Below are 24,780 nucleotides of genomic sequence, written 5' to 3' on the forward strand. Positions count from 1 at the left end.
CATTTCTTTTTCTTGGGGATGGTCTTGATCACTGCCTCCTGTACAATGTCACGAACCTCCATCAATAGTTCTTCAGACACTCTATTATATCTAATCCCTTGAATTTAACAGAAGCAGAAAATATTAAGAAGAGGTGGCAAGCATACACAGAAGAACACACAAAAAAGATCTTCATGACCCAGATAACCATGATGGTGTGATCACTGGACTAGAGGCAGACATCCTGGAATGCAAAGTCAAGTGGGCCTTAGGAAGCATCAATATGAACAAAGCTAGTGGGGGTGATGGAATTCCAGTTGAGCTATTTCAAATCCTAAAAGATGATGCTGTGAAAGTGTTGCACTCAATATGCTAGCAAATTTGGAAAACTCAGCAGTGGCTCAGGGGCTGGAAAAGGTCAGTTTTCATTCTAATTCCAAAGAAAGGCAATGCCAAAGAATGTTCAAACTACCACATAACTGCACTTATCTTTCATGCTAGTAAAGTAATGCTCAAAATTCTCCAAGCCAGAATGACGACCCTGTATGCAAGACAGGGAAAGAGACACAGATGTGTATAACGGACTTTTGGACTCAGAGGGAGAGGGAGAGGGTGGGATGATTTGGGAGAATGACATTCTAACATGTATACTATCATGTGAATTGAATCGCCAGTCTATGTCTGACGCAGGATGCAGCATGCTTGGGGCTGGTGCATGGGGATGACCCAGAAAGTTGTTATGGGGAGGGAGGTGGGAGGGGGGTTCAAGTTTGGGAATGCATGTAAGAATTAAAGATTTTAAAATTTAAAAAATAAAAAACTAAAATTAAAAAAAAAAAAAAATTCTCCAAGCCAGGCTTCAACAGTATGTGAACCATGAACTTTCAGATGTTCAGGCTGGTTTTAGAAAAGGCAGAGGAACCAGAGATCAAATTGCCTACATCTGTTGGATCATAGAAAAGACAAAAGAATTCCAGAAAAACATCTACTTCTGCTTTATCTAGTATGCCAAAGCCTTTGAGTGTGACTGAATCACAACAAACTGTGGAAAATTCTTAAAGAGGTGGGAATTCTAGACCACCTGACCTGCCTCCTGAGAAATCTGCATGCAGGTCAAGAAACAACACTTAGAACCAGACATGGAACAATGGACTAGTTCCAAATTGGGAAAGGAGTATGTTAAGGCTGTATGCTGCTACTGCTAAGTCACTTCAGTTGTGTCCGACTCTGTGCGACCCCATAGACGTCAGCCCACCAGGCTCCCTGTCCCTGGGATTCTCCAGGCAAGAACACTGGAGTGGGTTGTCATTTCCTTCTCCAATGCATGAAAAGTGAAAGGGAAATCGCTCAGTTGTGTCCGACCCTCAGCGATCCCATGGACTGCAGCCTTCCAGGCTCCTCCGTCCATGAGATTTTTCAGGCAAGAATACTGGAGTGGGTTGCCATTGCCTTCTCTAGGGCTGTATATTGTCTGCTTATTTAACTTATATGCAGAGTACATACGTGAAATGCCAGGCTGGATGAAGCACAAGCTGGAATCAAGATTACCAGGAGAAATACCAATAACCTCAGATATGCAGGTGACATGACCTGACCCTTATAGCAGAAAGTGAAGAAGAGCTAAAGAGCCTCTTGCTGAAAGTGAAAGAGGAAAGTGAAAAAGCTGGCTTAAAACTCAACATTCAGAAAACTAAGATCATGGCATTTGGTCCCATCACTTCAGGGCAAATAGATGGCCAAACAATGGAAACAGTGCCAGACTTTATTTTTTGGGGCTCCAAAATCACTCCAGATGGTGACTGCAGTCATGAAATTAAAAGATGTTTGCTCCTTGGAAGAAAAGCTATGACAAGCATAGTCAGCATATTAAAAAGCAGAGACATTACTTTGCCAACAAATGTCTGTCCAGTCAAAGCTATGGTTTTTCCAGTAGTCGTGTATGGATATGAGAGTTGGACTATAAAGAAAGCTGAGCACTGAAAAACTGATGCTTTTGAACTGTGGTGTTGACTCTTGAGAGTCCCTCGGACTGCAAGGAGATCCAACCAGTCAATCCTAAAGACCTGAATAGTCATTGGAAGGACTGATGCTGAAGCTGAAACTTTCAGTACCTTGGTTACCTGATGCTAAGAACTGAATCATTAGAAAAGACCCTGATGCTGGGCAAGATTGAAGGCAGGAGGAGAAGGGGACAACAGAGGATGAGAAAATTGGATGGCATCACTGATTCAATGGATAGGAGTTTGAGCAAGCTCTGGGAGTTTGTGATGGACAGGGAAGCCTGGCAAGCTGCAGTCCATGGGGTCATAAAGAGTCAGACACGACTGAGCGAGTGAACTGAACTAAATTTTCAGATTAATTGTTTAGATTATTGACATTGTCTTCAGCCCACAGAAGTGAACTACTAAGTGAATCTGGTATAGACACACTTTTGAACACTATAAAATCAGTCCTTCTTACTAAATAAACATGGAACTCTCATTGAAGGAACATTGACTTGAAGGGGCAGTAGAGATTATTGAAAAGTGAAGTCGCTCAGTCGTGTCTGACTCTTTGAGACCCCATGGACTATATCCTACCCTACCAGGTTCCTCTGTCCATGGAATTTTCCAGGCAAGAGTACTGGAGTGGGTTGCTGTTTCGTTCTCCAGGGGATCTTCCCAATGCAGGGACTGAACCCGGATCTCCCACACTGCAGGCAGACGCTTTACCCTCTGAGCCACCAGGGAAGCCGATTATACATATAGATTTAGTCTAGACTTGTCTAGACTAAATGCATACAGATTTAGTCTAGACTTGTATGGCTGTCTTCATCTCCCTCTTCTTGCTGTCCACTGGTCTGTATGCTGGAGGCTTGTCTGCTTGTCTTCCCTTCCCTCATCTTGTTGTCCCCACAGGTCTGAATGCTGGAGGCTTGTATGATTGCCTTCATTTCCCTCTTCTTGCTGTCCATTGGTCTGTATGCTGGCAAACCAGGAAGCTGAGGGCAGATTCCCTGCCTGCTGGCAGGGCTACTGCCCAAGGAGAAAGGTCAAGGCATTGTCACGGGACAAGAGAATGGCTGGAATGTGGCCAAGTGGGAACACAGTTAGATATTATTTTTAGTTCCCACGGGATGAGGTCTGGAGCAGTAATTGTTATTGGAATTGAAAATACTCATCTCATCACTAATCATTAGAGAAATGCAAATCAAAAGTATTGTGCGGTATCACCTCACACCAATCAGAATGGCCGTGATCAAAAAATCTAGAAAGAAAAAGTGCTGGAGAGGGTGTGGAGAAAAGGGAATCCTCTTACACTATTGAGGGGATTGTAAACTGGTACAACCATTGTGGAGAACAGTATGGAGGTTCCTTAAAAAACAAATATAGAACTACCATATGACCCAGGAGTCCCACTCTTGGGCGTATAGCTGAAGAAAACTCTAATTTGAAAAGATAAATGCACGCCAGTGTTCACTGCAGCACTATTTACGACCGCCAAGACACGGGAGCAACCTAAACACCCATCCACAGAGGATAAAGGAGATGCAGTACGCATACACAATGGAACAGGTGTATATGTCGCTGTTCCCTTCTCCAGAGGCTCTTCCCAACCCAGGGACTGAGCCTAGCTCTTCTGTATTGCAGGCAGACTCTTTACCATCTGAGCCACCAGGGATCCTAAGGGAATATTACTCAGCTGAAAAGGGAATGAAATAATGCCACTTGCAGAAGCAAGGATGGACCTAGAGACTGTCATACTGAGTAAGTCAGAGGAAGACAAATACCATATGATATCACTTATATATGGAATCTTAAAAAAAAAGCACAAATAAACTTATTTACAAAACAGGGTCACAGATGTAGAAAACAAAATTTACAGTTTTCTGGGGGAAATGGGGGTAGGGAGGGATAAACTGGGAGATTGGGCTTGACATACACATAGGACTATATACAAAATAGCTAAATAATAAGGACCTGCTGTATAGCAGAAGGAAATCTATTCAGCACTCTGTAACGGCCTGTATGGGAAAAGAATCTATAAGAGTGGATATTTGCTTATGTATAACTGATTCACTCTGCTGTACAGCAGAAAGTAACAAAACATAAATCAACTATACTCCAATAAAATAATTTTAAAAACACCCAAGTAAGAACTGCAAAGCCTTTAAACATGAAGTTCAAACTCCAAAGTTGGCTTAAAACCTTCCTATGTAGAATAAAATTATGATCTCTCAGATTCTTGCTTTAAGGAATTAAGGTTTTAGGATGTTCATAATAGATCTAAAAGGGAGTACATTCTTCAAAGAGCAAAATTGGATTGACATATGTTTAAGTTTTTTACAAAAAGCTATCCCTTTGTGTTTATTCTCTTAAAGCTAATTAAGACTAGCTGTGCGTGTATACAGGCCAAGTGGCTTCAGTCATGTCCAACTCTTTGCAACCCCATGGACTATAGCTGTCCAGGCTCCTCTGTCCATGAGATTCTCAAGGCAAGAATACTGGAGTAGGTTGCCATCTTAACTTTGCAATGTGAAGGTAATGAAGCTGAACTGACCTTCCTAAGACTTGCCATCTAGCATTATTTTAGAAAGGTCAACTCAGCTTGCATTACCTCCACATTGCAAAGTTAAGAGGGAGGTAAGAAAGAGGATATTCTTCATTTTCAAACTACTCATAGTTGTCCATCAAGTCAGTCACCACACCTGACCAGATAAGACAGATAGCAACCCCTCCATAGTAAAAATACTAAATAATTGGCATTTAAGACTCAACTGGGATGTGTCAGCATTTTTTACTTTACCTTTCAAAGTATCATAATTGGACACTGAAAGATTTTATCCAAAATTTACTTGTACTCTTAAATTCAATAAATTAATCAAAATGAGACTCTAAGATAACTGTTATATTTCTGATCACCTTGAATATGACCAAGAGTATTTATCTGTTTTAAAGGTAGAAAAATTAAAACCTCAATGCATTAAGTGTTTCTATAGTTTTATCAACTTGTTTCCTTTCATTTACTGAATTGGTCTGTAAATTGGTCAGTATAGATATCTTTTGGTTTATCTAAAAATGGGCTGCTACCATGTATCCCCCCAAAACACAGAGGAAGGCACACGGAAGTACCCTGATCCTGCCAACATCTCAAAGACCAATATATTGACCTCACAAGTAAAGTGAAGGAAAGAGATCTGTGGTTTAGGTAAAACAGTCTGGAACCAGAAACTCCAGTGTACTATAAACAGCCATCTCTGTCTATCTCACATGACCTCACATAAATAACCCAGTGTGTAGCCCCCTGTGGCAGGCAGCCTCTGAGATGGCCCCCAGTGAGCTCTGTCTTCTGGAATCCATACCTTTCTGTAACTTCTTCCCTGAGAGCAGGGGTCCCTGACCTCCAGGATCTAATAATGCTTGATGGTCTGAGGTGGAGCTGATGTAATAATAACAGAAATAAGTGAAAGTGAACGTTGCCCAGTCGTGTCTGACTCTTTGCGACCCCATGGACTATACAGTCCATGGAATTCTCCAGGCCAGAATACTGAAGTGGGTAGCCTTTCCCTTCTCCAGGGGATCTTTCCAACCCAGGGATTGAACCCAAGTCTACCACATTGTAGGTGGATTTTTTACCAGCTGAGCCACAAGGGAAGTCCAAGAATACTGGAGTGGGTAGCCTATATCCCTTCTCCAGTGGATCTTCCTGACCCAGGAATTGACCCGGGCTCTCCTGCATTGCAGGCAGATTCTTTAACGATTGAGCTATCAGAGAAGACCAATAGAAATAAAGTACACAATAAATGTAATCTGCTTGAATCATCCCAAAACCATCCCCCAAACCCTGGTCCATGGAAATACTGTCTTTGATGAAACTGGTCCCTGGTGCCAAAAAGGCTGGTGACTGCTGCCCTAGAGCACAGGCTAGACCTAGTGACTTGCTTCCAACACAGAGAGTAATAGCAAGAGCAGTGGGGTATGGCTTCTGAGATTAGCTTACAGAAAGACTGTCTTCCATTGTGGGTGGCTTGCTTGCTGTTTAAGAGAAGCCAGCTGCCATGTGGGGAGCTGCCTATGGGAAGATCCATATGACAGGAAAGAGGGTTCCTGTTCTGAGAACAGTCAGCAAGTGACACCTGCAGGCTAGTCGCCTCTGAGGAACTGAATCCTGCCAAAGACCATGTGAGTGGGCTTGGAAGTGGACGCTTCCCTACTCGAGCCTTGCAGCCTGGCTGGCAGTTTGACTGCAGCCTCATTATTAACCTTGAACCAAAAGCACCAGCAAAAGCCACCTGGATTCCTGTCCACAGAGACTATGCAATAATAAACACTTACAGTTTCAAGCCACTAAGTTTGGGGGCAACCTGTCAGTGGGAGGAAATGACAACCCATTCCAGTATTCTTGCCTGGAGAATCCTATGGACAGAGGAGCCTGATGGGCTGTCCATAGGGTTGCAGAGATTTGGACATGACTGAGCACACACACATGACAGATAATTAATACATCAGATGAAACAAGAAATTAGGGTGGAAATCTGCTTGCCCAGAAAGAAGGCAGCTCAGGAGTCTGGGTTTAGGGTGAGCAAAAGGAGGAAGGACAGAACAGAGTTCAAGGCTTTGTGGGAGGAGGGTGCAGATGCAGGGGCAGCATAGACACATGGTTAAGACAGATGAAGGGCTTATGGGCCACACTGGGTTTCCATCCTGGCTTTACCTCGCCTCTCTGCGCAGTTGTGTAAAGTCCCGAAGCTTCAGAAGTATTATCTGTAACATGAGGCTCCTAACAGTACCAGCCTCAGAGACAGGACACATCTAAAGTGCAGGGAGCAGCTCCTGCTGTCTCCTAGACACAGAGTGAGTGTCTAGGGTTATCAATGGGGCTGGCCTGGAGAAGGTAACCTAATTCACTGAAAAGGAGGATCTGTCCGCCCAGTGGGTTGGGGAGACTGTGCACTTTTCCTAGTGCATCAGCAGTGCAGGGCAGATAGAGTGTGTGGAGGCAGTGCCAAGGAGGTGTCAGCTTACTTCTTGAGGTGGATCATCAGGTATCGGAGGGTCTCATAGTGGGCAGGAGGAAGCAGCATCAGCACTTCATGGACTGCTTCCAGCCTCTCATCCGCATTGGAGATTTCTGTGAAGATCGCACATAATGAGTATCAGTGCAGTGCTGAAACATCAAAGTTTTCAGAGAAACTACAGGAAGTTTGGTTTGTTCAGGCTACAGATGAAGGGGATGTCTAATAATATTTCACTTAAAGTGATTCATTTGTTCATGTCTTGTCTTATTCCAGAAAGGGTTTGAGGCTGGGAGCCACACGCATATTGAATGTCTGCTGGCTGCGTGGCAGGAGGCTGCCTGTGGTCCTTGCCCTCCAGGAATCTGTAGCCTTGCAGATACTTACTGGTGGCACACGCACAGACTGTGCTTTGCCCATCTTCTGAACACTGGATTTGCTAGAAACTATGACCAGCTTTAATTTAAACTGGACCACACTTGGGAGCTTTCTCTTGAAATGGTCTACCAGATCTTTTCTTGGCAGGCATAACTGAATCCACTTTGTAATGCAAGGGCACTGGCAGGTGAGCCAGCCAATTCAGGCTGCACTGTTGGCACTTTTTGTCAAAATGTTGGCATGGTGAACCCTAGGGTGCTGTCCAGGTTAGGAAGTAGATAGTAGGCATGTTAACAATGGGAGGAAGCATGCATGCCTCTGTTTTCAGGACTCTGATAGGTATTGGCAGCCATTCAAATAAAGCTCTCTGGTCATTCCTCCTGGTACAGAGGGTACCTGCTGTCAGAACCTTCCCCACATGACCACTGGGATCCAGGAAAGAATTCTCTTACCAGGGAGTATAGCCACAGCTCATCTGGAAAGTACACCCTGAGCGATTCCAGTCTGCCCACGTTTCTCCCCATCAGGTATCTTGTTACTATATTTAGCAACATCTACCTTTAAAGATTATAGTTTTTAATAAAAACTTCCTCAAAGTGTGCTTGACTTCTGTGTCATGCATTCTGGCACCTGAATCTCCCCTTCCTCACTACAGTCCTGGACAAAGTGTAATGCAACTCCCCCCACCCCCAACCCACACACACATGCGTGTGCACACGCACACACACACACAGACACACACACACACACAGACACACACACACACACACACACACAGACACACACACACGTCCTCACATCTGATAGCACTGACCCAAATGCCAAACCCTGAAGGAGCAGCTCTGGGCTGATGGAAGACTAATGCTAATGTTCCATTTCTGGACCTATGAGCTCAGCTCTCTAAGCTTAGTTTACCTCCTCTGTAAAATGGGATTACAATATTTGCCTCATCAGCTAGATGAAAAGGTTAAAAAAGGAGATATTGGTGAGAGTTCCTAGGATAGTATTTGATACAGTATCTTCTTGACCTGTTACTAATTTTGAACAGCATCAATGTGCCCTAACATGGGGTATGACTTTAATCAGTTAGCAAGGGGATTCTGCTTACTAGATGAAAGTAGTTAATCTATACAGTCCTCACTGAATAATATCTGATTGCTTACTAGAAAAGCATTTCACTTTCAGCATATAACAGAGTAAGTCTGACTGTGCTGGTTTCCAGCATAGATGAAACAGTGGGGAGAGACAGAACTGCCTGGTACCCAGCATCAGCCGAGTAGAACCGGCTTAGCACTGGTTCCATTCAGCTAGTGTACTATGTCTGGTTCTCTACTAACTGTACCGTTGTGCCCTCACTTGGCAAAGCAAGTCGTCATGCAATAATTTAACCAGGATCTGAGTTTTCATTTTCTTGAAGTCAAAAGCATCACACTTAAAACTTTGGTGCCATTAAAAAATTAGTTCTCAGTACTTACTTGCTGCTTCTATAAATTTGGAGTAGGTATCATAGGTGATGACAGGAATGGGTAAGTCTCTGAAATACAGTTTAAGGGCTCCAGTGATGATGTTTATGTCTGGATAGATGTTGGCAGATATATCTGCCTTTTCACCATCTGAAAAACAATGATCCAATTCCTAATTAGGATCTTATTTCACCAAGTTAAACCATGCCCAGAAAGAGAAGAAAAAAAGATCCAACAATGAATGCTCCCTTACAAGCCTCAGCTGACTCCTTTGGCATCTAATAACATGGAGATGCAGGAAGTAACAAAAAGAAGTTTGGTAAGAGGGATTTTGGGTCTGAGGGTAAGTACAGCCAAAAAAGTAGTGAAATAGACTTAAAATAGTTCTTTGGGTGCCAGCCCCTGGTAATTTGCTAAATAGAAGTCTAGCACAGTAATTTATATTCTAGACACAAAGCTTATAATAGGATAACAATCTAATTTAAAATTATAAAATCAAGAATCTTATATAGTATTGCTTGGATTTGGATTTGAAGATCACATACATAAAATAAGTTGAATATATTCAGGTTTTAATGTTTCTTTCAGGCTTACCAAAGTTTCTTTTCACTTGATTATTCCTTCCTTAATCCCTAAGACTTTAATCTGGGAAACTTAAACCTTCCCTCATGTGTAGGTAATGTTATATTTCTTACTATTTTTTGCAATCTTTCTGAAGACATATTTTGACTTTTTGTTTTTACCATTAGTAGATATCGGTCCAATTTAACTGTCACAATCTATAAAATTTTTTCAATCATATAGGGACTATTAGCATTATCTTTTTTATAGAGAATTGAAAGAAAGAACAAATGTCTCAGTAAATTTGGTTCTGAGGATTAAAAAGCTCTTACTGTACAGAAAACAGAGTATAGCAGATAGGCCATCTGATCGCATTATTTATGTATTTAACAAACAATTACTGAGACTCTACCATGGGCCAGGCACTGTTAAGCCCTAGTGAATTAAAGAAAAGACATAAATTTGTCCCTCAGTATCCATGGGAGATTGGTTCTAGGAACTCCCAGCTGCATGGGTACTAAAATCCAGGGATGCTCAAGTCCCTTATATAAAATGGCTTAGTATGTGCGTATAACCTATGTATAGTCTCCTGTATACTTTAAATCATCTCTATATTATGTATAATACCTAATACAATGTAAATGCTATGTAAATAATATTAATGCAGTGTTAATGCTACATAAATAGTTGCCAGCTTGTGGCAAATTCAAGTGTTGCTTTTTGGAACTTTCTGGAATTAAAAAACATATTTTTGATCCACAATTGGTTGAGTCTACCAATATGGAACCTGCAGATACAGAAGGCCAATGGTACTTTTGTTCAAATAACTCTGGTTAGATTGGAAGTCGGGCATGGAGCTCAACAACTGCAAGGAAATGGGAAGACAGCTCTGCTGGAGAAATGTGGAAACATGGAGGGGGACAGAGGAAAAGGAAATGGAATTCTTAGGTCAGGGTGGGGTGGTCAGGGAAAAGTCATGAAAAGGGAGGACTTAAGCTAACATTAATAAAGCAATTAAGTGTTTGCCAGGCAGAATTGTGAACACATTCCAGATGGAGAGAGCAAGGTGACCCCAGGTGCTTGTTCATGAAGAGAGGTGGGAAGTACTTCAGTATTGCTAGGGTACAAAGTCTATAGAGAGGAGGTTGTGGCTATGAGCATGCAGATAGATCATCAAAGACCTCATCTACTATTCTACAGAGCAGAGGACCTATCTAGGGGGCCAGAGGTTCCATCTCTGATTGGCTGTATCAGAATTATTTGGATCATTCAAAGGAAATACAGATTCTTAGGCTCACTCAGCTTCCTGAATGAGTTCGCAGGGTGGCCCCTGCTGATCTGTATTTTTCATGAGTTCCCTAGTTAGCTCATGATATCTGGCCTAAGCGAGAATATGGCCTGGAGGACAGTATGGCACAGTCATCAAGAAGAAAAGGAGTCACCTCCTAAACTTCTCCTAGTTCAGCGCCAGGGGTACCCCCATCCCTATGCTCTCCTCTTTGGATCTCCGGGAGGAGGAGAGGAGTAAATGGGATCTGCGGTAGAGGATGCAGAAGGTACCAGGTGCCATGTGACAGATCATAAATGTTAGGCAACAAAGTCAAGAAGCTTAAAGGCACCAAAGGCTGCCTGATCATTCAAGTAGCATTTAAAACTCACTTCTCCATGTAGTCACTGTCCAAGACTTTTTAAAAAACACTTTCCCCAGAAAATCAGAGAACTATGAGAGAACGATGGATTATAAAACATTACTTCCTGGCTTCCTAAAGAACAGCTCTCAGTAGCTCTAAAACCCTATTTCCATTATGAATAAAACTGGTTCCAAAAGAGAAGATGCTAAGGAGAAGTCATTTAGCACTCAGTAAAGTGCAAGTCTGGGGCTTCCTTGGTGGCTCAGATGGTAAAGAATCTGCCTGCAATGCAGGAGACCTGGGTTAGGTCCCTGGGTTGGGAAGATCTCCTGGAGAAGGGAACGGCTACCCATTCCAGTATTCTTGCCTAGGAAATCCCATGAACAGAGGAGCCTGGTGAGCTTCAGTCCATGGGGTCTGTGCATGAACAGTCAGACACAGTTGAGCAACTAACACATACGTACATGCAAAGGGCAAGCCTACCTCTGTCAAATGCCATTTTGACATCTTCGATGTGTTCTGTGAACCCGGAGACTCTATAAAGGCCTTCTGACTTTAATCCTGTAAAAAAAAGAGAGAGATTTTAACTGTAGCTTCCTAAAGCACCTAAAAATGAAGATAATTTCCTATCTACACTGCATGCTATCAGGAAATGAGCGAATGTAGTCAGTGCTCTTATTAGGGGCTTCGCCGGTGGCTCAGTGGTAAAGAATCTGCCTGCCAATGTAGGAGACACAGGTTTGATCCCTGGGTCAGGAAGATCCCATGAGGAGGAAATGGCAACCTACTCCAGTGTTCTTGCCTGGGAAATTCCATGGACAGAGGAGCCTGGCAGGCAACAGTCCATGGGGTTACAAAGAGTCGGATACAACTGAGTGACTGAGAAACGAATGCACACAGGCACGCTCTTATATATTACACACTATCACATCAGAACTTGAAATGTCCGTCTCCGTTTCCGTGCATCTGTCTTCATTGCTTGTGTGGCAGTGGAGACCTCAGGGTCTGGTCTTCCTCCTGCCTGGCTCTGCAGAGTGAACCCAAGGTTAAGATTCTCAGCAGTCATGATGTCCTGCTTCCTTTGTTCATCTGACAGTGGATGAGACTTCACTTCAGCAAACTATTTTCTCCCCAGCATCCTCTCTACCCATATGCCTTACTGCATGTAGCACGGTGCTCAGTACACGAGTATGCCTGTGTGTGGTTCATCTTATCCTGAGTTTACTAGAACTATCCAAGTTTTATAGCCTATGTGTTCATCATCATAATGACAGTATGTTAAATGTTTAACTACATATGATTGATTTAATTGGTATAAGTAAGTTAAGTAAAGTCACTCAGTCGTGTCCGACTCTTTGTGACCCCGTGGACTGCAGCCCACCAGGCTCCTCAGTCCATGGGATTCTCCAGGCAAGAATACTGGAGTGGGTTGCCATTTCCTTCTCCAGGGAATCTTCCCGACCCAGGGATCGAACCCGGGTCTCCCACATTGGAGGCAGACGCTTTAACCTCTGAGCCACCAGGGAATACCTTCAAATAAATGATTATACAAATAGATGCAGGAAAATAAAATTCTAATGAATGAGCCTAGAAACTTGATCACTGTATATTTAGGGTAAGAAAAAGATGTGGGTACAGCTCCTAGACCTTATTGATTTGTTAGGACATTTCAAAGTATCAGAAAGGATAGAGGATAAGATTTCAGACATTGTATATCAAAAACCAGCTGCTATCAAACTATAGCTACAGTCATAATAAGCAAATAAAAAGTTTCTACTGCTGCTGCAGTACAGTCTGTCAAGCAATGTAACTAAAGTACATTTCTGTTTTTCATGTATACTATCCGCCATATATAAAAAAGTTGGCACTGGATCTGCTAAAGCTCCTATACTTTGGCCACCTGATGCAAAGAACTGACTCTTTGGAAAAGACCCAAATGCTGGGAAAGACTGAATGCAAAAGAGGGTGGCAGAAGATGAAATGTTTAGATAGCATCACTTACTCAATGGACATGAATTTGAGCAAACTCTGGCAGATAGTGAGGACAAAGGAGCCTGGCCTGTTGAAGTCCATGGGGTCATGAAGAGTTGGACATGACTTAGCAACTGAACAAAAGCAACATTAGGTCTGCATCAGAGACAGCAAATGCATGGCACAGATACTGTCCCTCCTCTCTCCTATGGCCATCAGAGACACTCTTCATTGACCTCAGCTTTCTTTTCCTACTGAGCCCCACTCAGATTCAGAATTTGTTTCAGGACAGTTGTCTAGGGTGCCACTAGTGATCAACTGAATTGGCCCATAGATGAGACTTGGTTCTAGTTGGTGGTGCATTAAGCATGCCTTGGTCCAGTTGTAACCCACCCTGCAACAGAGGTGACTACACACTGGCACTTGGGAGCACAGTGCAGTGGACACTAACCCTGCCTTTTGACAGAAGAGGCTACAGGGAAGGTCTTACTGAGGAACTGTCTTTAAGAAAGTCATGGGACTTCCCTGGCGGTCCAGTGGTTAAGATTCCGCCTTCCAATGCAAGGGGTGTGGGTTTTATCTGTGGTCAGGGAGCTGAGATCCCACATGTCTCGTGGCCAAAAAACCAGAACATAAAACAGAACCAATATTGTAACAAAGTCAATAAAGATGATAAAATGATCCATAGTAACAATAAATAAATAAATAAATGGAGGAAGTCATGAGGGATGGGCTGGACTTTGCCGGAGTTAGCAGAGGCTGCCTCCTCCCTTCTAATATTAATTCTCCCTTCCTCTGCTGTGATGAAGCCTTTGGTTTTTTAGAACAACACTCATTGCAGAGGCCATTAAATCCTGGCCAATGTGAAGAGAGCAGAAGTGATGTGTACAGTGCTGCCCATGGACTTGAAGGGCGTGCCCTCTTGCTCTTGGCCGGAATGCAGATGAGATGGTGATAACCATCTGGGACCATACAGAGGAGGGCAGCACTCAGAGATGATGGGGTAATGAGCTGGGGGCCTGAATTCCTGCCTCTGGGCAGCTGCCCCACCAGCCCTGGACTGCTGCTGGAGAGAGAGAGGTGTCCATCTCGTTGATGTCACTATTAGTTGGGGTCTCTGTGATAGCATGAAAGCATCTGGGTTAAGTACATTGGTCAGACACACAGATTTGGAGGTGGAGTTAAAGGATTGGGTCATACCAGGTAAAAAATAACACAGTTGAGTCTTATATGTTGGGCCCTGTACTGGGCTGGTTATCTGGATCAGCACCTTATGAGGTACAAGCGATTCTGTTCACTTTGAAGATGAAAGAAAAGAAAGTGAAAGTGTTAGTCACTCATTTGTGTCTGACTCCTTGAAACCTCATAGACAGTAGCCTTCCAGGCTCCTCTGTCTGTGGAATTCTCCAGGCAAGAATACAGGAGTGAGTTGCCATTCCCTTCTCCAAGGAATCTTCCCAACCCTGGGATCAAACCCAGGTTTCCTGCATTGCAGGCAGACTCTTTACCATCTGAGTCATCATGGAAGCATGAATCAATCACCTTATGAGCTACAACTGATTCTGTTCGCTTTGAAGATGAGGAGACAGATACTCAAATGGAGTAAGTAACTTGCCCAAGGTCATTCTGTAGCTGATATGAGAGATGGTTGGGAATCTAACTTCAAGTTCATGATCCTTTCACTCTGCCACATTATGCAGAAACAAATGGCCATAAAGGCATCTGGAGAACAATAAGAAATTGACTATGGATTGAAGGTGGGATAAGATGTTGGCAGTGGTGGCAATGAAGCTGGAAATGGAAGCGTCACATGAACTCCTTCCAGCCCCTTCTCTGGATTCTGCTCACATGCATGGGACCCTAATGCCTGTAGCTCCAGCCCCTTTGCTGTGACTAGCACAGATTCCTAACTTGTGCTGTTCTAGCTGTTATACTAGACATGCTTAGTGCCATGCTTTCCATGGACACATTAGCCGTCAGATGTGGTAGTCACTTGTCTCTAGTTGTTGGCAGTCTCTGATGAGGATCACCATGGGGTGATCCCAGCTTCTTCAGAGAAGTGCAGGTCCTGATGGTAAGCTCTGGAGAGGCTGATTATCTGACCCTCTGGGGTAGCAGGACCCTCAAAACAGCAGTACCCAGGGCTGCTCTTCCCAGCTACTCATCCAGAGTCAGGGTACCCCCTCAACTTGTATCAAGAACTCACCAGATCCCAAAGCCCCTACTCAACTCTAACAGACCCAGCAGGCAAAAGGCCGGAGGCATTTCTTACAATCTGAGATGAAATGAGCGAGTCTTAAGGGAACAGATTAGCTGTAGTTTTCAGCCTGCATGGAAGAGGGAATCACTTCCTATCTCTAAAAGCTTTGGGAAAACAAGTTATAATATCATCTTTTGTTTCGGAAAGGATGGGATAGTTGGCAAATGCATAAATACCTGTAGCATATAGTAAGCCAATTTGGACACAACAATGGTACCAGCTATAGTAGGGTACATACATGGCAACACTTGTAAAAGCCTTTCCAATTACTCAAATTACATCCAACAATCCAAATTCTCTCCAGCTACACTATAACCACCATATCATTGAACATTTTGATACTGAAAAGTGGCCAAACAAAGCTCAAATAAAAGAAAGATGACTCAAGCATAATATAAAGAATCTTTTCTTTGAAATGTTCCCACCTTCCTTGTATTCTCAGTTTTTGGTGGATAAATCTTTCAGTCTTTAGCTTTCCTCTTTGAAATAAACAGAATCAATACTAGCAACAAATTTCTATATGGTAGAAAATACATGTGTTGACCAATAACTTTTAAACTTTTTTTTAAAAGAAGCATTTTAAAAGACTCAATTTAGACCTCACCTCTGCCATAAACCCTTTCTGAACTCTCCTCAGATAAGATTAAAATGTCCTTCTTTGTGACTCCATGGTATTTTGAACACATGTACTCACAGCATTTACTTAGCGCACATGCATGTAAGCACTCATAGATTTATTTATTTGCACCCCTGATTCTGTATACTATCCTATGAATTTCTTAAAGGCATAAACTATAACTTTTATGTCCCCAGTGTGCAGTACATAATGAATGCTTGGCAAGCATGTATAAAATGCATGCATGCATGGTTTTTATATGAAACAGAAATTGATGTCATTGGTTGGATTTAGTTTGTGTGTGTGTATTTGTGCATGCAGACCATTTCCCTGAGATCAATAGTGGAGAGTCAATTTAACAATTATAAGAATAAAGTCTCCTTGACAACACTAAAAAGAAAGTCACCATAATAAGTTTTTTTCAAACCTCTTGCTTCAATTTCCCGAATGCAGATGTCTACCACCATGGGTCTCTGCGTGTTGTGAGCCTTCACAAGTGTCGTGAGGTCACAGCAGTACACCTTCTTGATCCTCTTGAGATCAGGCTGGCAGTCATTGGGAACGTGCTTGGAACACTGCTTGTGTACGTTCAATCCACAGTCTGTAAAAAGAGAAGCCATGTGAGTCTTGCCTGGCTGTTTTGTAAAAGTTCAACACAAATTATATGTTACCAAAAATAAAAAAAGGAAAACACTCCCAGGGCTTGTTGTATCTCTCTGGAACATCCATGCCAGTTAGAGGTGATGAGTATGAAATCTATCTGTACTCATGAAACTTAAATAATTCCATTTTTCTCAATATGCCTTCTCTTATTGAGAAGAAAAGAGACATCTCACAGAGACAGTTTTGGTAATTAGGTTGTTTGTATGTTTTTTCCCCTTCTGGGACTGGAACCTTTGCATCTGTTTGAAGGCTTTTGGGTTTAGATTCCCAGAGCAAATCATGTTCCATAAAGGGCACCTAGGACTTCTGCTAGGGTGTTCTCCTTGACTTTGTGACACTCCTTCTGTGGAAGACATGGTTACACTGTCTGTAGGAATCTCTCGTCTTTGGTCTGAGACCCCCTTGACCATTGGCATACTCTTCCGCCTTCTTGGAGAATTGCCCATGCTTTCCACTCCTGTCTTCTATGCTGGGCAGTTTGAGTAGGCCATTGTCCTTTCTACTTGCCTTATTTTGACACCTGTGAGTAGAAATACTGTCTAACTGGACACTGGTGGGAGGACTCAAGAGTTTACAGTTTAGAACAATGCCATGTAATGTGATGATGAGAGTAATTGTTTATAAAGCTCATATCAAGATCCAAAGCAGAAAAGGCGCTTTTAAGTTCAATGCACATATTAAAAGCCTTATTAGCAGGTGGTATCCACTAACGGAATTTCTCTAACAATAACAAGGCACAGTCTACATTCTGGAAAATAAAAATTTAATGCTGAAGATGTTCAAAGTTGACTTGGTGTCTATTCAAAATACCTTCTAATATTGCTTTCATAGGTGTAAAGCATAATAATAAAATCATTTTTATCTTTTATATACATATTATAAACACATGATAATAAATATTATAATTTCACTGTTTTTTAAAAAGCACTTAACCACACCAAGGATTTGAGAGGATATAAACTTTTGCGAAATCATCAATAAATGATTTTTGTCATTATATGCTTTTCATGTCATGTTTTACTGGGTGAGTTCTGTCTATCCCTTTCTAAAAACAAAACCACTTCTAATTATCTTAGCTTTATCAACATGAGAAATTCAACGAAGCTCAAGTAAATGTCAATAACATTTGATCTACTGAATATAAATATTGGTGAACTGAACTAAATAGAGTTGACTGCTTTTCTTGTTTGCACAATGATCTACTCCTAGGGTTATCATGAGGATCAAATAAGTTAATATATGCAAAGTCTGAAGTATGGGGAGTGCTACGTGAGAGTCAAATAGAAGAAACAGCAATATGGTGATGGAAAAGACAAGGATGCCCGCTTAGCCACTTTTACGTGATTTCATTAGTCATTTTTATTAACTGTGAATTCTTACAAATTTCATTTAAAACATTTTTTTAAAATTATGGTAAAATATACATAAAGTTCGCCATTTTAACCATTTAAGTATACAGTTTAGTGGCATTAAGTACCTTCACCTTAGGTACTAACATCACTATCTCCAAACCTTTTTTATCTTTCAAAACAGAAACTCTGTACCCATGAAACAATAACTCCTGGGGCCTTCTTCCTCGTGAGCCTGTCAACCATATTTTTCCTTCTGCATCTATCAATCTGACTACTTTAGATATCTCATATAAGTGGAATCATACAGTATTTGTCCTTTTGTGACTGCCTCATTTCACTTAGTACAATGCCCTGAAGGTTCATTCACATTGTAGTTCATGGTAGAATTTCCTGAAGAACATTGCATTTAAGGCTGAATACTATTCCACTATACATATGTACCACATTTTGTCTATCTGCTCATCCACTGATGGGTACTTGGGTTGTTTCAACCTTTTGGCTATCATGAACAATGTTGTTATCAATATGGGTGTACAAATATTTGTTCAATCCTTTCAGTTCTTTTGGGTACATACCCGGAAGTGGAACTGCTGGATTATATGATAATTCTAGTTTTAATTTCTTTATAAACTTCATTTCAAGCTCTGAAATAACAGTGTTTTTATGTAGAGTTAAATACTGATATTTTATTAAAATAAAGATGTTTTATAACAAATACAGAAATACTCAGTTTTTGCAAACTAATACAATTCTATATGCTATAAAGTCTAGTTAATTTTTAAAACATTTGAAATATGTAAAATAGTGAGAGGCAATGATGGATCTACCAAACATTTAATGGTCAGTTTTCAGCTTTCCTGCTACTCAGAGGAAGTATGAGGTTAAGCTGTGGTCATTGGAGAAGAGTAACATAGCCTTAGAATATGTTTTATTAAAAAAAAAAAAAATCCAAACCCTCTTATCCCAGAGAAAGTTGCTGTTCACAGCTAATCTGAATTCCAAAGTTTTGTTCTCATAATATTGACTTTGGACCAATTTCCTGCTGAAATTGGATAATACAAGCAATTAGGGATATTTTTGGTGGGTATACTCTAAACAGGTTGAATTAATGAACACTGAGTAAAGCAGATATTTGAACACTTTGCTCAGTGGTTGAGATGTAAGATACTCTGTAACTCTTGATGACTAAGCTTTTCATGGTAATCTAGGTCTCTGGAACACTTCTGGAGAGTCTGTCTCCAAACTTATGTTTCCTGCTTGCCTCGTAGATCTGGGGTGGGGGCAGGTAGAGTAACCGGCCTATATGAGCACTCCTGGAACCCATCCAGGTACCACCACCAGTGACTGCTGCCTCTCTACAGAAGCTGAAATAGCCCTTTCCAGGCAGAGGAAGGATTTAAAGTCCCATGATCTTGTGAACCAAAATGGGCAGCATGGAGAAATACATCATCTTTTTTAATTTTTAAAATTTTTATTGCAGTATAGCTGATTTATAATGTGTTAGTTTTAGGTATATGGCAAGGTGATTCAGATATTTTTTTCCAGATTATATATATATATATATATATACACACATACATACATATATATATATATACACACACACACACCCACACACATCTTTTCCAGATTCTTTCCCCATAGAGGTTATTACAGAATACTGAGTGGAGTTCCCTGTGCTATACAGTAGGTCCTTGTTGTTTATTTTATATATAGAAATGTGTATATGTTACTCCCAAATTCCTACTTTATCCCTCTGCTCCCACCTCTCCCCTCTGGCAACCATAAGTTTGTTTTCTATGTCTGTGAGTCTGTTTCTGTTTTGTAAGTAAGTTCAAGTGTGGGAAATAGATCATATTAATGTAATGTCATTCAGTTCAGTTCAGTCGCTCAGTCGTGTCCGACTCTTTGCGGCCCCATGAATCGCAGCACGCCAGGCCTCCCTGTCCATCACCAACTCCCAGAGTTTACCCAAACTCATGTCCATTGAGTCGGTGATGCCATCCAGCCATCTCATCCTCTGTTGTCCCCTTCTCCTCCTGCCCCCAATCCCTCCCAGCATCAGGGTCTTTTCCAATGAGTCAACTCTTCGCATCAGGTGGCCAAAATATTGGAGTTTCAGCTTCAGCATCAGTCCTTCCAATGAACACCCAGGACTGATCTCCTTTAGGATGGACTGGTTGGATCTCTTTGCAGTCCAAGGGACTCTCAAGAGGCTTCTCCAACACCACAGTTCAAAAGCATCAATTCTTCGGCCCTCAGCTTTCTTCACAGTTCAACTCTCACATCCATACATGACTACTGGAAAAACCATAGCCTTGACTAGACGGACCTTTGTTGGCAAAGTAATATCTCTGCTTTTTAATATGCTGTCTAGGTTGGTCATAACTTTCCTTCCAAGGAATAGGCATCTTTCAATTTCATGGCTGCAATCACCATCTGCAGTGATTTTGGAGCCCACTTATTTTATTTTAAATGCTTCACACAAATTGTTTCTTTAAAATCATACTCTAGCAACAAACAAATCAGTTAAGCTATTAGTGGAAACTCAATCAATATATCACAGGAGGCTGTTCTTGCTCCTAGCCAGAAGTGTTTGCCATAAAAAGCCTGGCATGATGAATTAGGAAGCCCGGTTAAACATTAATTTGGCAATTCTTTTCTATGTTGTTATATATATCTTAAGATGTGTTGTGTGCACTTAGCAATGGGTGTATGCATCCAGTTCTAGGTGGAAAAACATCTAGGGTTTCAAAGCATTTTGAAAATATGTGATATGCAATCAACGTGTGTATTTTCACTGCTAATTTGATGGCAGAAAAATACTGGACCTGGGCTCTGGAGTCAAATCAAAGTTCCACCACTTACCGTGTGGCCAAGGGCAATGAACAATCATTAATAAGGCTCAGTTTCTTCATCTATTTAATGGGGAGAATAATTGCATCTCCCACAATGTTTGGGGCTAAAGTCCATGGGGTTGCAAAGAGTTGGACACGACTGAGCGTCTGATCACAACAAGGTTTGTTGGTAAGGCTAAATGATATGATGAATAGAAAGTGTTAGCTCAGTGCTTGGTATGAAGTAATTGTTCACTTACATTATTATTTTTATGCCCTGCTTTGTGTAGTAAAACAGGGATGGGAAAGCACTGAGACTTTTCTACCTATACAATTCCATTGGAATCAAGTTTCTTTTTCTTTTAAGGACACCTACCTATTTTGGGTAGCAGGTAGATGGGTAAGAAAATAGACTCGCTTGGATTTTTTTTTTCTTTTCTTGCATAAATGTGAGATATTCCTTCTCATTCTGGCAAACACCTAGAACAGTTTTTCCATTAAGCACAGAGATGCCTTGAGTCTTCCAGAAAGCTAGACTTCTGAGCTAATAATCTGAGCCTATTTCCCAGCTCTGAAAAGATGCCCTCCATGTAACCATGATGACACTTTATGTAAATGGAAAAGGAGAAAGAAAGTTGCATGTCTACCTGAGCACCGAACCCCTTGGGCAATGAGCCCCCACATGAAGTTGGCACAGTATTCACACCAGTGAGGGCCTCGGAACGTGTGGACCTGTAAGCCAAAACAAAGAAAAGTGTCAGAAAATTCAGTCACTCGGAGGCAGGCGGCCTCGGACATGAATGACACCAAGAAACAAAGGCCTGTGTGGGAGTAAGCATCCCTCACTGGGCTTTTTCTTTCCAGTGATGTTGAGTTGCAAACAGACCTGGAGAAAACAGATGCACTTTGATTTCTGAAAATTCTCCACTGAGCCTCATGCCCCAAGCTAGAGCCAAAAAGGAATGTGGAGAAATGATAAAATTACAGGGCCATGCCATCAGCTATGGAACGAGACACTCACTATCCCTAAAAAAGCACTACATGGACAAATGGCAGATAGCCTGAGCCGGTCGCTATAACCTGCATTTAGTTCAGTAAGTTCTGGAAGGCAGAACTCAGTTACTATGGCATTTTGACCAAAGTTGTCCTATCCAGTGAAGTAGGAAATGGCAACCTACTCCAGTATTCTTGCTTGGAAAATTCCATGGACCAAGGAGCCTGGCAGGCTACCATCCAGTCCAGAGGGTTGCAAAGAGTCAGAAGCGACTTAGCATGCATGCATGCATAGGATAATTACAAGGTTCAAAGGCTTTAAGTCACTTCCAGAAGATGCTTGGATGGCATCACTGACTCAATGGACTTGAGTCTGAGCAAACTCCAGAAGTTAGTGAAGGACAGGGAAGCCTAGTGTGCTGCAGTTCATGAGGTCACAAAGAGTCAGACACAACATAGCAGTTGAACAACAACAACAAGAAAAATCTTTAAAAAAAGGTATAGGAGACTTCCCTGGTGGTTCAGTGGTTATGAGTCTGTGTTTGCAATGCAAGGCGCATAGGTTTGATCCCTGGTCAGGGAACTAAGATCTCGCATGCCACATGGCATGGCTAGAGCAAAACAAAACAAAGGAGGGAGTTGACTCTGAAAATGAAGCCACCCCGTGTAGCTTCTGAGTGTGTAAGTTGAAACTTCCTTCTGATTGGCCAGAGTGCCAGCCTCGCTGGTTGGTGCCCAACTCAGTTGTTAAATATTTTGAAAAAAATCATAATGTAAAGATGGTCTTATTTCTAATTATTTATGTACAACCTCTTGTGACAGGACTATATATTAAGTCATGATTTAAAACAAAAACAGAACAAAACAAAAATAAATGTTCTCTGGCACCAGTAAACATCAAGAAACAGAGTCAGGGGATGCCTTGAAAGCAAATGCGGCTGTGGTTAAGCCAGAAACCATCACAGGCAGTTTATCTGGGGGCACATATATCAATGCGAAGAGGTTTGGAATTTTTACAAAATTAAAATATCATGAGACTATATGGTTTCTATAAGGACTTTCAAAGTTTTAAACATCCGTTAACAGATAAAAGACATGCAGACAATATTATTATTTTTTTTTTTCTAGAGACTGGGAGGCCTGAACAGGCCTATATAGTCAAGATGACAACTACAGTCACAATTTGTGAAGATGCTCATCAGAGCTCTACTTCGGAAAAAAATAGCATCACTTGGAGATCTTCATTTATTTACATATGCTAGTGATTGGGTGTATATAAAGTGACAAACAAAACAGATTTGGTTCCCCCCTAATGGCACTTACAGATTTGTCAGGGCAGAGAAAGTGATCAATTAGCCAATCAAAAAGAGAAACTTCTGACCATAGTTTTATGCAATAAAACTATGTTATAATAGTCTTTTGGTATTGCAGTTTATCACATGCTAACTCTCTCCCATTATACTATTTCTGCTTTGAAACATGATAGGGGAAAAGAAAAACCTCTCAGAATTGTTTTGACTAAAATGGAGAATAGTGCTGCAAGGAAATGACACCAAGATATGACAAAGCACCCCTTGTTGGAATGCAGAGACTCTATCTGAGGGAGCGCTTGCATTCTCTCGGAGCCAAAATACACGATTTAGCGAGAGGCCCACTCACGTGAAACGTGGTTCTAAAAGAATTCCTCAGGAAAGTGTCCTACTGAAAGCTGAACAGTTTACAAATTAAGCAACCAAAGGCTTCTTAATATTTTAGCAGAGATGCTCTAAAGCACCAGTCCTTTTTGGCACCAGGGACCAGTTTCGTAGAAGACAATGTTTCCACAGACTCACAGGGGATGGTTCCAGGATGATTCAAGTGTGTTACATTTATTGTGCACTTTATTTCTATTATTATTATGTCAGCTTCACCTCAGATCATCAGGCATTAGACCCTGGAGGTGAGGGACTCCTGCTGGTTAATTAAAGCAACAACGTTGATCGCACATATACTGTTGAAATTGCAAGGTTGATAAAATAATATGTAAAATAATATATCTCAAAAAGAAAGAAAAGAAAACAAAAGGCGTGGAAAAGAAGGCCCCTGTGTTATCCAAGACAGTCAGGAAGTCCTCTTTTGAAAGGGTGACCTCAAATTGCTTGAAGGAAGGGAAGAAGCCAGTCTGGTGGGGGCTTTGAAGGGAGCATTTCAGGCAGAAGGGGTCTGACTGAAGCACCACTGACTGAATGGACATGAGTTTAAGCTCAGGGAGTTGGTGATGGACAGGGAAGCCTGTTGTGCTGCAGTCAATGGGATTAGAAGAACTAGAAGGTCAGGGTGGCCAGAACACCAGCGTGAAGGGGAGAGGGACTGGGATGAGGTTGAAAGTAAGACAGCACCTTGAAGGCTTTCTTAACAAGTGTGGATTTGGTTGTGATCAAGTACAACAGGAAGTTCCTGGAGGACTTCAAGTAGGATGATGATTTTTAAAAAGAGATGTTCTGACCACTGTGTTGAAAATGGAAGGGAGAGTATTAATAGTAGAAATGATTCAGCCACTAGGTAGTAGTGTTCAGTTGAGAAACGACAGAGGCCATGACCAGGATATTGGAGGCAGAGATGGGAAGCGAATGGATTTGAGATCTATTTTGAAGTTAGCATTTAAAGGACTTGATTGTAGAATAAACGTGGGTCTTTGAAGGAGAGGGTAATCAAGAGTGACTCCTCGATTCTCATTTTAGAAAGCAGGCAGATAGTGATGCCACTTGCTGAGATATGGAAGACATTCTTTTGGGAGAAATTCAAGACTTCAGTTTTGAGCAATGAAAGGTTAAATGCTGCTGAGATTCCAAATGATAGAATTAAGCAGGAATTTACATTGAATTCAATAGCTCACAGGAGGAGGAACTGGAGGTCTACATTTGGCCATCCTTGACAAATATATGGTATGTAAAACTGTGTGAATGGGGAAAATAAAACCTCTTAGAGACAGTAGAAAATAAAGAAAATAGAGCCCAACCCCAACCCACTGATGCACCAGCATTTGGAGAGAACCAAAAGAGTAAAGTGGTTTAGAAGTCAAGAGGTGAAGCGTGTTTCAGGG

General features: G+C 41.6%; 1 protein-coding gene across 4 annotated transcripts in view; it reads right to left on the reverse strand.

Moving 5' to 3' along the window:
* The window catches only part of CHN2 (chimerin 2), a 343,495-nt gene that overhangs the window by 2,180 nt on the left and 316,535 nt on the right, over positions 1 to 24,780 (reverse strand). For all 4 annotated transcript variants that reach the window (XM_004007934.5, XM_060414780.1, XM_042248636.2 and 1 more), the window contains 5 exons: positions 21,353 to 21,437; positions 16,281 to 16,454; positions 11,490 to 11,567; positions 8,827 to 8,964; positions 6,984 to 7,089 (listed from right to left, as the gene is read on the reverse strand). In XM_004007934.5, coding sequence (XP_004007983.1) covers positions 6,984 to 7,089; positions 8,827 to 8,964; positions 11,490 to 11,567; positions 16,281 to 16,454; positions 21,353 to 21,437 — 581 coding nt within the window. The remainder of the gene's footprint in view (positions 1 to 6,983; positions 7,090 to 8,826; positions 8,965 to 11,489; positions 11,568 to 16,280; positions 16,455 to 21,352; positions 21,438 to 24,780) is intronic.

The sequence above is a fragment of the Ovis aries genome, chromosome 4 (genome assembly GCF_016772045.2).
Source record: "Ovis aries strain OAR_USU_Benz2616 breed Rambouillet chromosome 4, ARS-UI_Ramb_v3.0, whole genome shotgun sequence".
In the NCBI taxonomy this organism is placed as follows: Eukaryota; Metazoa; Chordata; class Mammalia; order Artiodactyla; family Bovidae; genus Ovis; species Ovis aries.